Below are 12870 nucleotides of genomic sequence, written 5' to 3'. Positions count from 1 at the left end.
TAAATAAAACTTACAAACCTCTAGCCAGGCTCATCAAAAAGATAGAGAGCCCAATAAATAAAATCAGAAATAAAAAAGGAGATATTTCAACTGATACCACAAAACTATAAAGGATCATTAAAGAATACTATGAACAACTACATGCCGACAAACTGGACAACCTAGAAGAAATGGATAAATTTCTAGAAACACATAACCTTCAAAAACTGAACTAGGAAGAAACAGATTTCCTGAACAGACCAATTGCTATCAATTAAATTGAAGCAGTTATCACAAAACTCCCAAAACACAAAGCCCAGGACCAAAAGGCATCACAAGTGCCTTCTACCAAACATTTAAAGAAGAATTAATGACAACCATTCTCAAACTATTTGAAAAGAAGAAAAGGAGGGAAACTTACTTTATGAGGCCTGAGTTACCCTGATACCAAAACTACACAAGGATGCTATGAAAAAATATTATAGGACAGTATCCCTGATTATCATAATTGCAAAAATCCTCAAGAAAATATTAGCCAACTGAATTAAAAAGTACATCAAAAGGATCATATGCCAGGATCAAGTGGGATTATTCCAGGGATGCAAGGATGGCTCAACATTTGAAAACAAGAAAGTGATAATCCATTATCAACAAAATTAAGGATAAATATCATATAATCATCTCAATGTATGCAGTAAAAGCATTAGAGAAAATTCAACATTTATTAAGCTAACTCTCAAGTGGGTAGAGAGGGAACACACCTCAACATAGTATAAGCCTTATATGACAGGTCAACAGCTGATATCATACTTAAAAGTGAAAAAGTGAAAGCTTTTCCTTTGAAATCAGGAACAAGACTAGGATGCCCACTCTTACCAACATTATTCAACATAGTATTAAAGACTAGGATGCCCACTCTTGCCAATGTTATTCGACATAGTATTAGAAGTCCTAGACAGAGTAATTAGGCAAGAAAAAGAGATAAAAAGCATATATTTATTTGAAATAACCCCTTTATCATGATATAATGACCTTCCCTGTCTCTTATTACAGTCTGTCTCAAAGTCAATTTTGTCTAATGTAAGTATAGTTACCCTAGATTTCTTTTGGTTTCCATTTTCATGGAAGGAATATCTTATTCCATCCCTTCACACTCAGTCAGTGGGCATCCTTACTTCTGAAGTTAGTCTCTTGTAGGTAGCATATAGGTGGGTCTTGATTTTTATCCATTTAGCTACTCTGTCTTTTGATTAGAGATTTTATTCCATTTTTATTGAAAGTAATTATTGACGGCGATATACTTATTGCCATTTTATTCATTGCTTTCTGGCTATTTTGTAATTCCTCTACTCATTTCTTCTCCTCTTATGTTCTTCCTTTGAGATTTCATGATTTTTTTAATGGTATGCATAGATTCCTTTTATCTTATCCTTTGTGTGTAACTATAGGTTTTGGCTTTGTGGTTACCATGAAGCTTACATAAAACAACTTATATTTATCATAGTCTATTTTAAGATGAAAACAAATTAAGTTTGATCATAGTAAAGACTCTACATTTTTACTCCCTCCATCTGCACATTTTATGTTTTTGGTGTTACAATTATTACTTTTTTTTATCCTGTGTATACCTTAACAAATTATTGTAGCTATAATTGTCTTTACTACTTTGGTCTTTTAACCTTCATATGTAGCTTTGTAAGTGATTAAACCCCCACACCCCATCTTTACAACATTAGATTAGTCTGGAGATATATATATCCAGACTATATATATATATTAGAAATCAGTGAGGTTTCTACTTTCATATGTTTTCCTGTTATTAATTAGCACCCTTTCATTTCAACTAAAGATGTCCCTTGAACATTGTTATAAGGCCAGTCAACTGGTGATGATCTCCTTTAGCTTTTGCTTTCTCGAGAACTTTTTTTTCTTAACTTCCTGCTGCCTTCCCTTTGGAATAGTGAGAAATGAATAAAAATTCCCTAAATAAAGCTACGTAATTATCTCAGATTTTTGTTTTCTAAGAATACTGAAACATAATTCTTACATGAATAGATATGCAATATCATGAGGTCTTAGGGTAAGATACGATTTTTTCCATTCTAAAAATCTATGCAATAATTCATCTTCCTCACCAACTGTAGAAATCTTATTTTTATCTGACCACAACTCCAGTGATGACAGCACAATAGTAACTTTAAGTTGGGCAAATGCCTAAAAGCAAAAGAGATAATACATGAAAAAATAACCTTTGTGTTATTTTACATGACCAAGAAATGAATTCAATGTTTTGACAAATGCTTGTTCAGTTTGTGTGTATGACTTAATCATTCAAAAATGCCTGAACAGACAACTCATGAGCGTGGACAACGGGGGAGGGACTGACTGTGGAAATGAGGGGGGCCAGGGCAGGGGAGAGCAACGGGGGAGAGGCAGGACAACTATAACTGAACAACATTAAAAAAAAGAACTTTAATAGTGGATACAAGCATAAATAATAAATGTTGTTTTCTCAAAAAGAAGAAGTGCCCCATCAAGATGAAAAAATATATAATTTCAAAACTTGTATGAACTTTTCTAACTAGTATGAAAAGGAAAATACTTACTGAATTTACAAGGCCAATAATTTCGATGACTTTATTTGTCACTATCATGCTATCAGAGCCCAAGAAATCATACTGAAAAAGAGAATTAATTTTAAATTTAAATACAAATTTGCAATGTAGTATGTCTGAGATTTACTCTCCATCTACTCTCAGAGATTTGAGGCTGCTTTGGGATTAGAACAGTTAAAAATAAGCTAGTAACAAGTTTTTTAAAAAGGATGTAAATTTGTTCACTCATACACGCTAATGGGAATGCAAAATCATACATCCACTCTGGAAAGTATTTTGGAATACAAATAAATGAACTTACCACATGACCCAGCAATGGTACTTCTAGGCACTTATCCCAAAGAAACAAAAACTGATACTCACCAAAATAACTTACACATAAGTATTTATAACAGTTTTATTCATAAAAGCCAAAAACTAAAAACAACTCATGTATCTTCCAATGGTTAACTGGTTAAACACACTGAGGTGCATTCCTACCATGGAATACTACTCAGTAATAAAAAAGGAACTGAAATTTTGATATATGGAACAGATGGGATAAACCTCAGGAAAATTATGCTGACTGCTAAAAAAATCTCAAAAAGATCCCTACTGGATGATAACATTTATGCAATATTGCTGAAATCAATGGGAACAGATTAGCGATCATCAGGGGCTAGTGAGTATAGGCAGTGGGGAGAGATGGGTGTTGTTGTAGAAGGAAAACATAGGAGAGTTCTGTGGTGATGGTGCTGTTGAGTATCTTGACTGGGGTGGAGTTCATGCAGGGCTATATTTGTGATACTGCCGCATGAAACCACCCATACACAAATAAGTGTAAATATAGTTGTTGAAATCTGAATAGGGCCTATGGAGGTGCCAATGTCATTTCCCATATCCATAAATCATATCTCTGAAGTACACTACCCCTGTGATGTTCCACATGGCCCTCCAATTAAACAGATCCAAACTAAACTCATCCTCCTTCTTCAAAAGTCTGCTCCTACTTACACTTCCAGTTCCACAGTGAATGTTATTATTTCTGACCTCCCACATTTATTTTACTACATGTTCCATGAGAGCAGAACTTTTTCTGTTGTGCTCACTGCTGTCTGCCCAATAAATAGAATCATAACTGGCATCTAGATCACACTCAAAAAATCTATTAAGTGAATGAACAAGCCTAATCAATTCACTGGTCCTTCTAATTCAACCTCATCAGTAACTTTTTAAATTGTCCTTTTCTTTCTAGTCTTAATACTACTAACTTGTGAAATGTCACCTTGATTTTTGAAATAATCCCTTAAATAGTTTCTCCTCCAATTTTCTTACCAGCGATCCAATCACTACACTATTTTTTAAATGGTGATTCTAAAATGAAAGCATGAACATGTCACTCCCCTGCTTAAAATCTTCTAATGACTCTCCATTACCTTTAGAATAAAATCTAAATATCGTGTCGATTCTCCAATTCATCTCTTTCCATTTCCCTTCTTCAATGCTTTGTAATAACTAAACTCCTTGCAGTCTTCTGAGAAGAACCTTCTCTCATATTTACGTGCTCTTGCACAAAGTCTTCCCTGGCCCCAAATGAACCAATCCAGACCCCAAACTTTTACCAGATTCTTATACTCCAAGCCATTATTCCCCTGCCCTAATCCCAGGGCCAGGTACCACACAACTAGAGACAACCCCTACACCCCAGAATCCACTAAAATTATTCAAAGTAGCCAATCCTAAACTTGGTTACCTTGCCTTGCCAGTTCCTTCCCGAAGAAACCACAATCAAGGCTCCCGCATGTCTTCCCAATAGCAATCATCTCCTGATCTGTTGGCCTCACCACCCCTGGATAATAATAAAACCTACATTTTAAAACGGCTGCTTGCATGCTCTGTTAGCACCTCAGGCTACGCGGTATTTTTCCCTGCCTTTCTCCACTATGGAACTGTGGTTTTTTAGTGCCACATGCTTCCCTCCATCATGGTACCGAGTTCCCGAGGACACGACTGTGAAGTCACCAAGGACAACATCACCATTGCTCTTTTCTTTATGCCCAACATCTAGTAACACAGTTGTCATTGCTGGCTCCATGTTTGTTAAAGAATATGTAAATATGTATGAGAACATAGAAAAGTGATGTTAACCAGCATTATATGGCTGACAATCCTGGCAATTTGGACAGGAAGCTTTCAAAACAACTCTCAAAATCTTTAACATAATCCTGAAACAAAATGATTTCCATAATCCAAAATATTACTTGGAAATTTAGTCATCTTTACTGGTATCTTAATTTCCTCTTAAGTGTTCACTTTGCCCTTTTCCCTACACCCTAATAAATCAAGTATTATGTCCTTCTCCAAATCTCGCCTCGCTCTGACCTTCAATTCTGGCTTCCTGACAAACTCTACAACCCTACACGTAAAACTGGCAGTGAGTATAATTTATGTTCTCTGTCGTATCCACAGTTGTGAGAATCCAATGCTTTTATGAGAACAAAACCAGGAAAGTATATTTTTATCCTTATTTTCTGAAATCTTTGAAATATAGAGGAAACAAAACAACAACTGGTCGAGTGCAAGCTTAGTTAGCACCCCAAGGTCCAAAGTTCAGAGGTCCTCAAACTGTTTATGGGAATCAGGGATCTAGGCAGAGGTGCATTTAGACCAGGAAACACTAGAGTGGAACAGGCATGCCAATAAAAACTGTTTAAAAAATTGACATATTAATGTAAGCGGTTCCCATAAATAACTATACTATCACCACTTTTGTGCCAATCATTATTTTATAGGGCAAAACATTCTCCAGACTACATACTGCTCTTCAAGTGCAAACAAAAATTAAAAGCTTAAAAGAACATCACATAAAACAAATACCACCATAAAAAATAATGTGGATTAAGAGAGGCCCCAAATAACTGGAAGCTAATCAAGAAAACAAACAAGCAAGCAAAACAGGACCAGAGACATGGAAATAAAGAACAAACTGACAGTGACCAGAGGGGAGGGGGAAGGGGGATAACAAGGAAAAGAAGGGGAAAGGTCATCAAGGAACACGTATAAAGGACCCATGGACAAAGACAACTAGGTAGGGGGAGGATTGAATGTGGGAGGTGGGGATGGGTAGGGTGGGGGAGAGTAATGGGGGACAAATGGGGACAACTGTAACTGAATGAAAAATTTTTTTAAAGATTTCAAATAAAACACTTCGGATACAACTAGCATATTTTGAATATGTGTTTTGTCAGTTTGCAAACATTTCCACTGCTCGGTCTATGACATACAAGTAAGAAGATTAGAATCTTTAAGTTCCTATCTAGCTAGGGTTAGTCATATATTAATACCAAATATGTAAAAGTAAAGAAAAATACATACCAAAACTTTGTCCACTACGATATGCATTTCTAGATAAAGAGGAATTAAGTCTGAAACAGCTGTTTCTACCTAAAAAAAAGAAAACAGTATTTAAAAACAAAATCCTTCATAACTTATTTATTCTGAACTTTTAAAATCTTTTTTCCATTTTTATTGGGGTATGGTTGACAAATATACCTATACACATATATTTATTTAAATATACCTTAAATACACATATTTAAGGTATAAGACTTGATTTGTGTAAACTGTGAAATCATTGACAAAATAAAGCTGATTACCATATCTACCTCACAAAGTTACCGTTTTCTCTCCCTGTGTGTGGGGTGAGAACACATAAGATCAACCCTTCAGCAGATATCAAGTTTACAATATAGTATTGCTAGCTATAGTCACCTTACTGTATCTAAATCTCCAGAAATTACTTTTTCTGCATAATGGAAACTTTGTACCCTTTGTGACCAACATTTCCTCACTTTTCCTTGTCCCCACCTCCTGGCAAATAACATTCTACTCTGCATCTATGAGTTTGTTTTAGATTCCACATATGAGATCACGCAGTATTTGTATTTCCGTTCCTGACTTATTTCACTTAGCATAATGTTTCCAACATTTATTCATGTTGTCACAAAAGACAGGACTTCCTTCATTTTTAACACTGAGTAACATTCTTGTATGTGGGGGGGTGTGTGCGTGTGTATGCGCCTGTGTCTGTGTGTGTCACATGTTCTTTATCCTTCATCCATCAATTGATATTTAAGTTATTTCCATATCATGGCTATTCTGAATCAAGTTGGCAATGAACATGGGAGGTCAGATATCTCTTCAAGATATGTATTTGTTTCCTAGGATATATACCCAGAAGTAGAATTGGTGAACCATATAATAGATCTATTTTAAATTTTCCAAGGAACCTCCATCCTGTTTTCCATAGTTCCTGTACCAACTTACATTCCCAGGAACAGAAGGGTTCCTTTTCTCCACATTCACAACAACACTCGTTATTTCTTGCCTTTTTTTATAACAGCCATTCTAACAGCTGAGAGGTGAGATCTCATTGTGGTTTTGATTTACGTTTCTCTGATGATAAGTGATTCTGAGCTGTATGTGGTGATGGATGGTAACTAGACCTATTGTGGTGATTTCATAATATATGCACATGTCAAATCACTATGTTGTATGCTTTAACTAACACACCCACATGACAATTACATGTCAATACAACTGAAACAAAACAGTTTTAAGCATAAATACATTTTAAGAGTCCCAGATTCTAGACATCGAAAGCAAAAGCACGAAGACAGAGTATCCCATCCTCCTTCCCTATATCCAGGAACTGTTCTGTTGCTGGGAATGTAAGTTGGTACAGGCACTATGGAAAACAGGATGGAGGTTCTTTGGAAAATTTAAAATAGATCTATTATATGGCTCACCAATTCTTCTGGGTATATATCCTAGGAAACAAATACATATCTTGAAGAGATATCTGACCTCCCATGTTCATTGCCAACAAAGAAAGGTCTGAGGGCACCTGGGCGGAGCACCAACACTGTCCGCCATGGTTCGGGGAGTCTAAGCCATTGGAAATTACCTCCTAAATTCTCAGACGGGGAAGAGAAATTTTAGTATTCAGTGAACAAAATTTCATTTTAAATTATATACATATATGTGATAGCATTGAATTCTTCGGTGCTGCCCCTAAATTTCACCATACATTTGATTCCTGTATTATTTTGGACATAGGATTAGATGCTGTAACAGAGACACAAAAATAATAGTGGGTCAAACAATATTGGAATTTTTTTCTCTCTCAAAAAAGTCTGATGTATAGTATTCTATTGTGTAAATGTACTACAGTTCTTTGATCCACTCACTTACTGATGGGCAGGTGGGGGTAAGTGGGGCGGGGGAGAGTGGTGGGGGGAAAACGGAGACAACTGTTCTTGAATAACAATAAAAAAAGTCTGAAAATGGTGGTTTAGTCTTGTAAATTCTTCAGGAGCAAGGCTCATTCTACCCTGTTGCTCTGCCACATATGGTATCATCACCATCCCTGTGGACTATGACGTATCAACATGTCCGCAATGCAGTCAGAAGGGAAGGGAAAACTAAAAGAGCATAAACCCCCTTCCTTTATAATTCAATCCTGACAACACATATATTACATCTGCTTACATGGCATGAGCCCTAACTTTATCACATGGCCCTACTTAAATGCAAGGGAAGTTGAGAAATGTAGTCATTTTTTACATGCCCAGAGAAACGCTTAGGGGTTTGTTATTTAAAATGAGAAGAATGTATACTGTAAACAACTAACAATGCCATATATCTCTTAAATAAACTATGCATATTTATGCAACTTTTACTTGGCACAAAATTACTATCGCACTCACTCTTACGAGGACCAAAACATGCAGTTATACGGGTCATACACTGAACAATTTACATCGCCACATGTGACAATCCTGCTTATGACATTTTAATTATATCTAGCATTTAATTAATGCTAACTTCTTGGTTAGGGATGCAACTTCTATAAATATTGGCTTTAATGAATACATTTCAGGCATATAGAGACAAAAGCAGGAACTGAATTTTTAAAGTTTGTATTGAATATACACTAGTTAATTTTTAGAAAGTTATAAATAACAAACAAAATAAGAATTAAAATAAAAGTAAAAGATTGTTGCAAACAGGAAAAGGATGTATGGACAAAGGACATCTTAAGGTTTAAAAAAAAAAGGTGAGGATGTTCTTAAGGATATTGAGCAAAAGAAAGAGAGAGAGAAAGGACTCACAGACACGGACAATAGCACGGTGATTACCCAGGGGAGGGGCGGTGAGGGGAGGTGGAGGAGGGCAAGGGGGGATAAATTGTGAGGGACAGGGACTTCACTTGTGGTGACGAACATACAAGACGGTGTGCAGATGGTGTGCTATAGAAATGCACACCTGAAACCTGTATCATCTTGTTAACCAGTCACCCCAATAAATTCAGTACAAAGGGGAAAAAAGAAAACATTAGCTACAGCTACACCATAGTTAATACATTTCTTTTTTAAATAAACAAAAGCAGAAACTGTCTTGAAAGTAGTAAAAAAGCAAACGTAACTAACTTTTTCACTTATGAAAATGTTATAGTCCATTGGGTTTTGTCCTATGTCATGGCTATTTTCAGTATGAACTGCAAACTTAACGTTTTCATTCCTTAATTTATAGAGAATATGCTGAAATTCAACTTCGGTTTCCAGAGGCTCAATTCCATAAGAAACATTTTCAAATTGCAGTATTCCTCTGTAAAGTTAAGGATAAAAAATTTAAGTGCTTTTAGTCCGTTTTTAAAAATTCTGACAGAATCAAAAAAGGAAAAAAATGGAGAAAACACAGAACACATGTGAGCTCAACATTTTGACCCAAATTCTTTCTATTTTGAAGATGATTCTGAAGAGATCAAAGATCTCCCCCATTCCACAACATTAACTTCCCATTTCATCCCTGTAGGTACACAGGCGGCAGAGGTTATGTGACCAGTGCTAGTGCACTGAATAGCATTCACAGAGATCAAGGAGTTCTAGCCAGTCCTCCAAATCAGTGACTTAATGAGGGCAATAGAGAAATCTGGTTTGCACTGCTTTAGGAAAAGACAATAAAAGGTTATATAGTGAGCGATTTTTAATAAAAATAAAATTTAGCAATTCTATGAAAAGACATTTATTAATTGTTTATGCACACAGTCTAAGAATAAGAAATTTAAAACATGACCTCGAAGAGTAAAACAACTGTTTTACTATTCTTCCCTAAATCAGGTAACAACAGTTCCAGTAACTACTCCCTAAAAAGCACATTTCAGATTTCCATGTAAAAGCACTGAGGGGCATTTTGTGTGTGCAAAACGAGGACCCTATGCTACAAAACGAGAGTGAGGAGTTTCCTGACATAATAGAAAACTCTGTCAGTTCTAAGGAGGAAACCCTATAGTAGAGACTTTCAGATACTGGTGTTATTAGAAAAATGAGTACCATATTAACAATTATTTGTTTATGGAGAATTGACTTCCTCTCTCTGGAGATGCTTTTCCTTGAGAAGAAGCACACCTTGTTTATCTTTATTTCTCCTTCTATCTCCAAACACTAGGCTAGTAGTTGGTACATGGTAGGTATGAAAAACATTCTATGGGCTGAAAAAATAAGCTAGCTTAAATTTAGCTCCTCAAACTTGCTGTAGTCACAATGTTCAACTGCCATTTCTGTTAAGAAAGAACAAGATATAGAGCGAGGACACCAGAAAATCTAAACCTTTAAGGAAAGAAATTCTCTGGTCAGTGAGGAAAGCCAGGAGAAGTAAAAGAAAGAGCAGAGAGCATCACTGAACAATAGGCACATGGGCATTTCCTTCCCGTTTCACACTTAATAGCAACATGACAAACTCAATACATCCAAATAGCATAACTATGGTATTCGCATATCAACAGTCAAAACCACATAACCTCAGTCCCAAGCATGTGCTTAGTGTGACAATAGAATTCGGATATCCTTCAACAGATCCTTGGTAGTAGCATTGAGTCTAGAAAAGAAAAAATGTAATCTGGTTACTTAGAAATTGACAAAACTTTCTAATGATTTCTTATTTGATAGAATTTTCTAAATATTGTTCCAGACTACACAGTTTATATCAGTATGAATAAAGCAACATTAAGAAAACAGCCTCCTCACATTTGCCACTGTCACTATATTAACTACTCTTACCGGATTAATATTGGGATTATTATTTTACACCCTGCTTCCAAAGTCAAGCCCATGTTTTTGATAAAATTATTTTCCCTTGTATAAATTTAGGTCATCAATTAAAAGGCAAAGACGGTTTCGCTTAGCATGACACTCTCCAGTTCCATCCATGTTGTCGTAAAAGGGAGGAGCTCCTTCTTTATTTCTGCTGCATAGTATTCCATTGTGTAAATGTACCACAGTTTTTTGACCCACAATGAACAAAATAAACTAACAAACAAAATAACACCACAGGCATGGAGCCATGGAACAGACTGAAAGTGACCAGAGGGGAGGGGGAGAGGATAATGATGGAAAGAAGGGGAAGGGACTAGACAAAAAGCATGTATGAATGACCCACAGACATGGACAACAGTGTGGGGATTGACTGTGGGAGCGGAAGTGGGATGGGCAGAGGAGGGCAAAGGGGGAAATATTGGGACAACTGTAGCAGAATAACATTAAAAAATGATTTAAAAAAATAAACATACACTTCTGTCAGTAACTGACAAATCAAGCATTCAGAATCTACAGAAGACTTGAACAGCATGTTAATAACCTAATACAGACAGAACACTATACTTTAAAACTGTAGAATACACTTTCTTTTTAAAGAACGTGCAACATTTACAAAAATAAAACCATATTCTGGCTATGAAGCACAAGAATAAATTTTAAATTATTGAAATCACACAGTTTGGTCTCTGACCACAGTACAATTATGCCAGATATATAATCTCCAAGATTCAGTATTGCTAGAACTTTTGGTAGAAATAGTGTAAGATTTGTTAACACACTGCTTTATGTTGGAATTAGGGGAGGAAAGAAGTCAGAAAAAGAAACAGATGATCCACACCAATATAAATGAAGTAACATGGTGCCCGATTTAATATTTCAATAAACTTTTGTTACATGCTAATTATGAGCAAGGCATTTTTCTAGGCATTGGGGATACATCAGTGAATAAAATGGACCCAAAGCCCTGGCTGGTGAGGACTATGTTGCACTGGAGAATCAAACAATAGAGTAAGTGGATAAAATAAATGGCATGTTGTATATTTGACCATTATGGGGAAAAACAAAACAGGTAAGAGAGTAGTGAGTGTAAGAATGCATTTAAAATAGGGGTTAGTCAAGGACTAATGGGGTGATTTTGAGCAAAGACCTAAAGAAAATGAAGGAGAAAAACGTGGTATTTTGGAAATGAACAAACTCCTGGATCAGAAGCAATAGAAAGTACAAAATCCTTGAAAGGAAAACATGTCTGGTATGTCTGAAGAACAGCAAGGGGAGAAATGTGATTGGAATAGGCGAGTAAGGTGGAAAATACCAGGAAATGAGGTCAGACAGGTAAAGCGGACCAGACTGTATAAAGGCTGTAGGATACTGAAATGACTTTGGTTTTCACTTTGTGAGCAATAGGTGGTCATCCCATGGAGGGTTCTGAGCAGAGGAGTCACATGATCAGACTAGATTTTATTTTATTTTATTTTATTTATTTTTATTCAGTTACAATTGTCTGCATTTTCTCCCCTTCCCTCCACCCCACCCCAGCCAGTCCCACCTCCCTCCCCCACCTCTACCCTCTCCCTTGATTTTGTCCTTGTGTCCTTTATAGTAGCTCCTATAGACCCCTCTCCCCACTATCCCCTCCCCACTCCCCTGTGGCTATTGTTACAATGTTCTTAATTTCAATGTCTCTGGTTATATTTTGTTTGCTTTTTTCTTTTGTTGATTATGTTCCAGTTAAAGGTGAGATCATGTGGTATGTGTCCCTCACTGCCTGGCTTATTTCACTTACCATAATGCTCTCCAGTTCCATCCATGCCATTGCAAAGGGTATAAACTCCTTCTTTCTTTCTGCTGCGTAGAATTCCATTGTGTAAATGTACCATAGTTTTTGGACCCACTCATTTGCTGATGGGCACTTAGGTTGCTTCCAGTACTTGGCTATTGTAAATTGTGCTGCTATGAACATTGGGGTGCATAGATTCTTTTGGATGGGTGTTTCAGGGTTCTTAGGGTATAATCCCAGCAGCGGAATTGCTGGGTCAAAGGGCAGTTCCATTTTTAGTTTTCTGAGGAAATTCCATACTGTTTTCCACAGTGGCTACACCAGTCTGCATTCCCACCAACAGTGCACTAGGATTCCCTTTTCT

The 12870-nt window shown here is 36.4% G+C and overlaps 1 protein-coding gene across 1 annotated transcript in view; it reads right to left on the bottom strand.

Annotated features, from left to right (window-relative positions):
• ADAM32 (ADAM metallopeptidase domain 32) overlaps nt 1-12870 on the bottom strand; it is a 109654-nt gene that overhangs the window by 69886 nt on the left and 26898 nt on the right. Inside the window, exons 5-9 of the mRNA XM_053916360.1 lie at nt 10435-10511; nt 9065-9242; nt 5949-6017; nt 2586-2657; nt 2027-2193 (exon numbers count right to left, since the gene is read on the bottom strand). Coding sequence (XP_053772335.1) covers nt 2027-2193; nt 2586-2657; nt 5949-6017; nt 9065-9242; nt 10435-10511 — 563 coding nt within the window. The remainder of the gene's footprint in view (nt 1-2026; nt 2194-2585; nt 2658-5948; nt 6018-9064; nt 9243-10434; nt 10512-12870) is intronic.

The sequence above is a fragment of the Desmodus rotundus genome, chromosome 13 (genome assembly GCF_022682495.2).
Source record: "Desmodus rotundus isolate HL8 chromosome 13, HLdesRot8A.1, whole genome shotgun sequence".
In the NCBI taxonomy this organism is placed as follows: Eukaryota; Metazoa; Chordata; class Mammalia; order Chiroptera; family Phyllostomidae; genus Desmodus; species Desmodus rotundus.
This window is presented reverse-complemented; position numbering and strand designations above follow the sequence as displayed.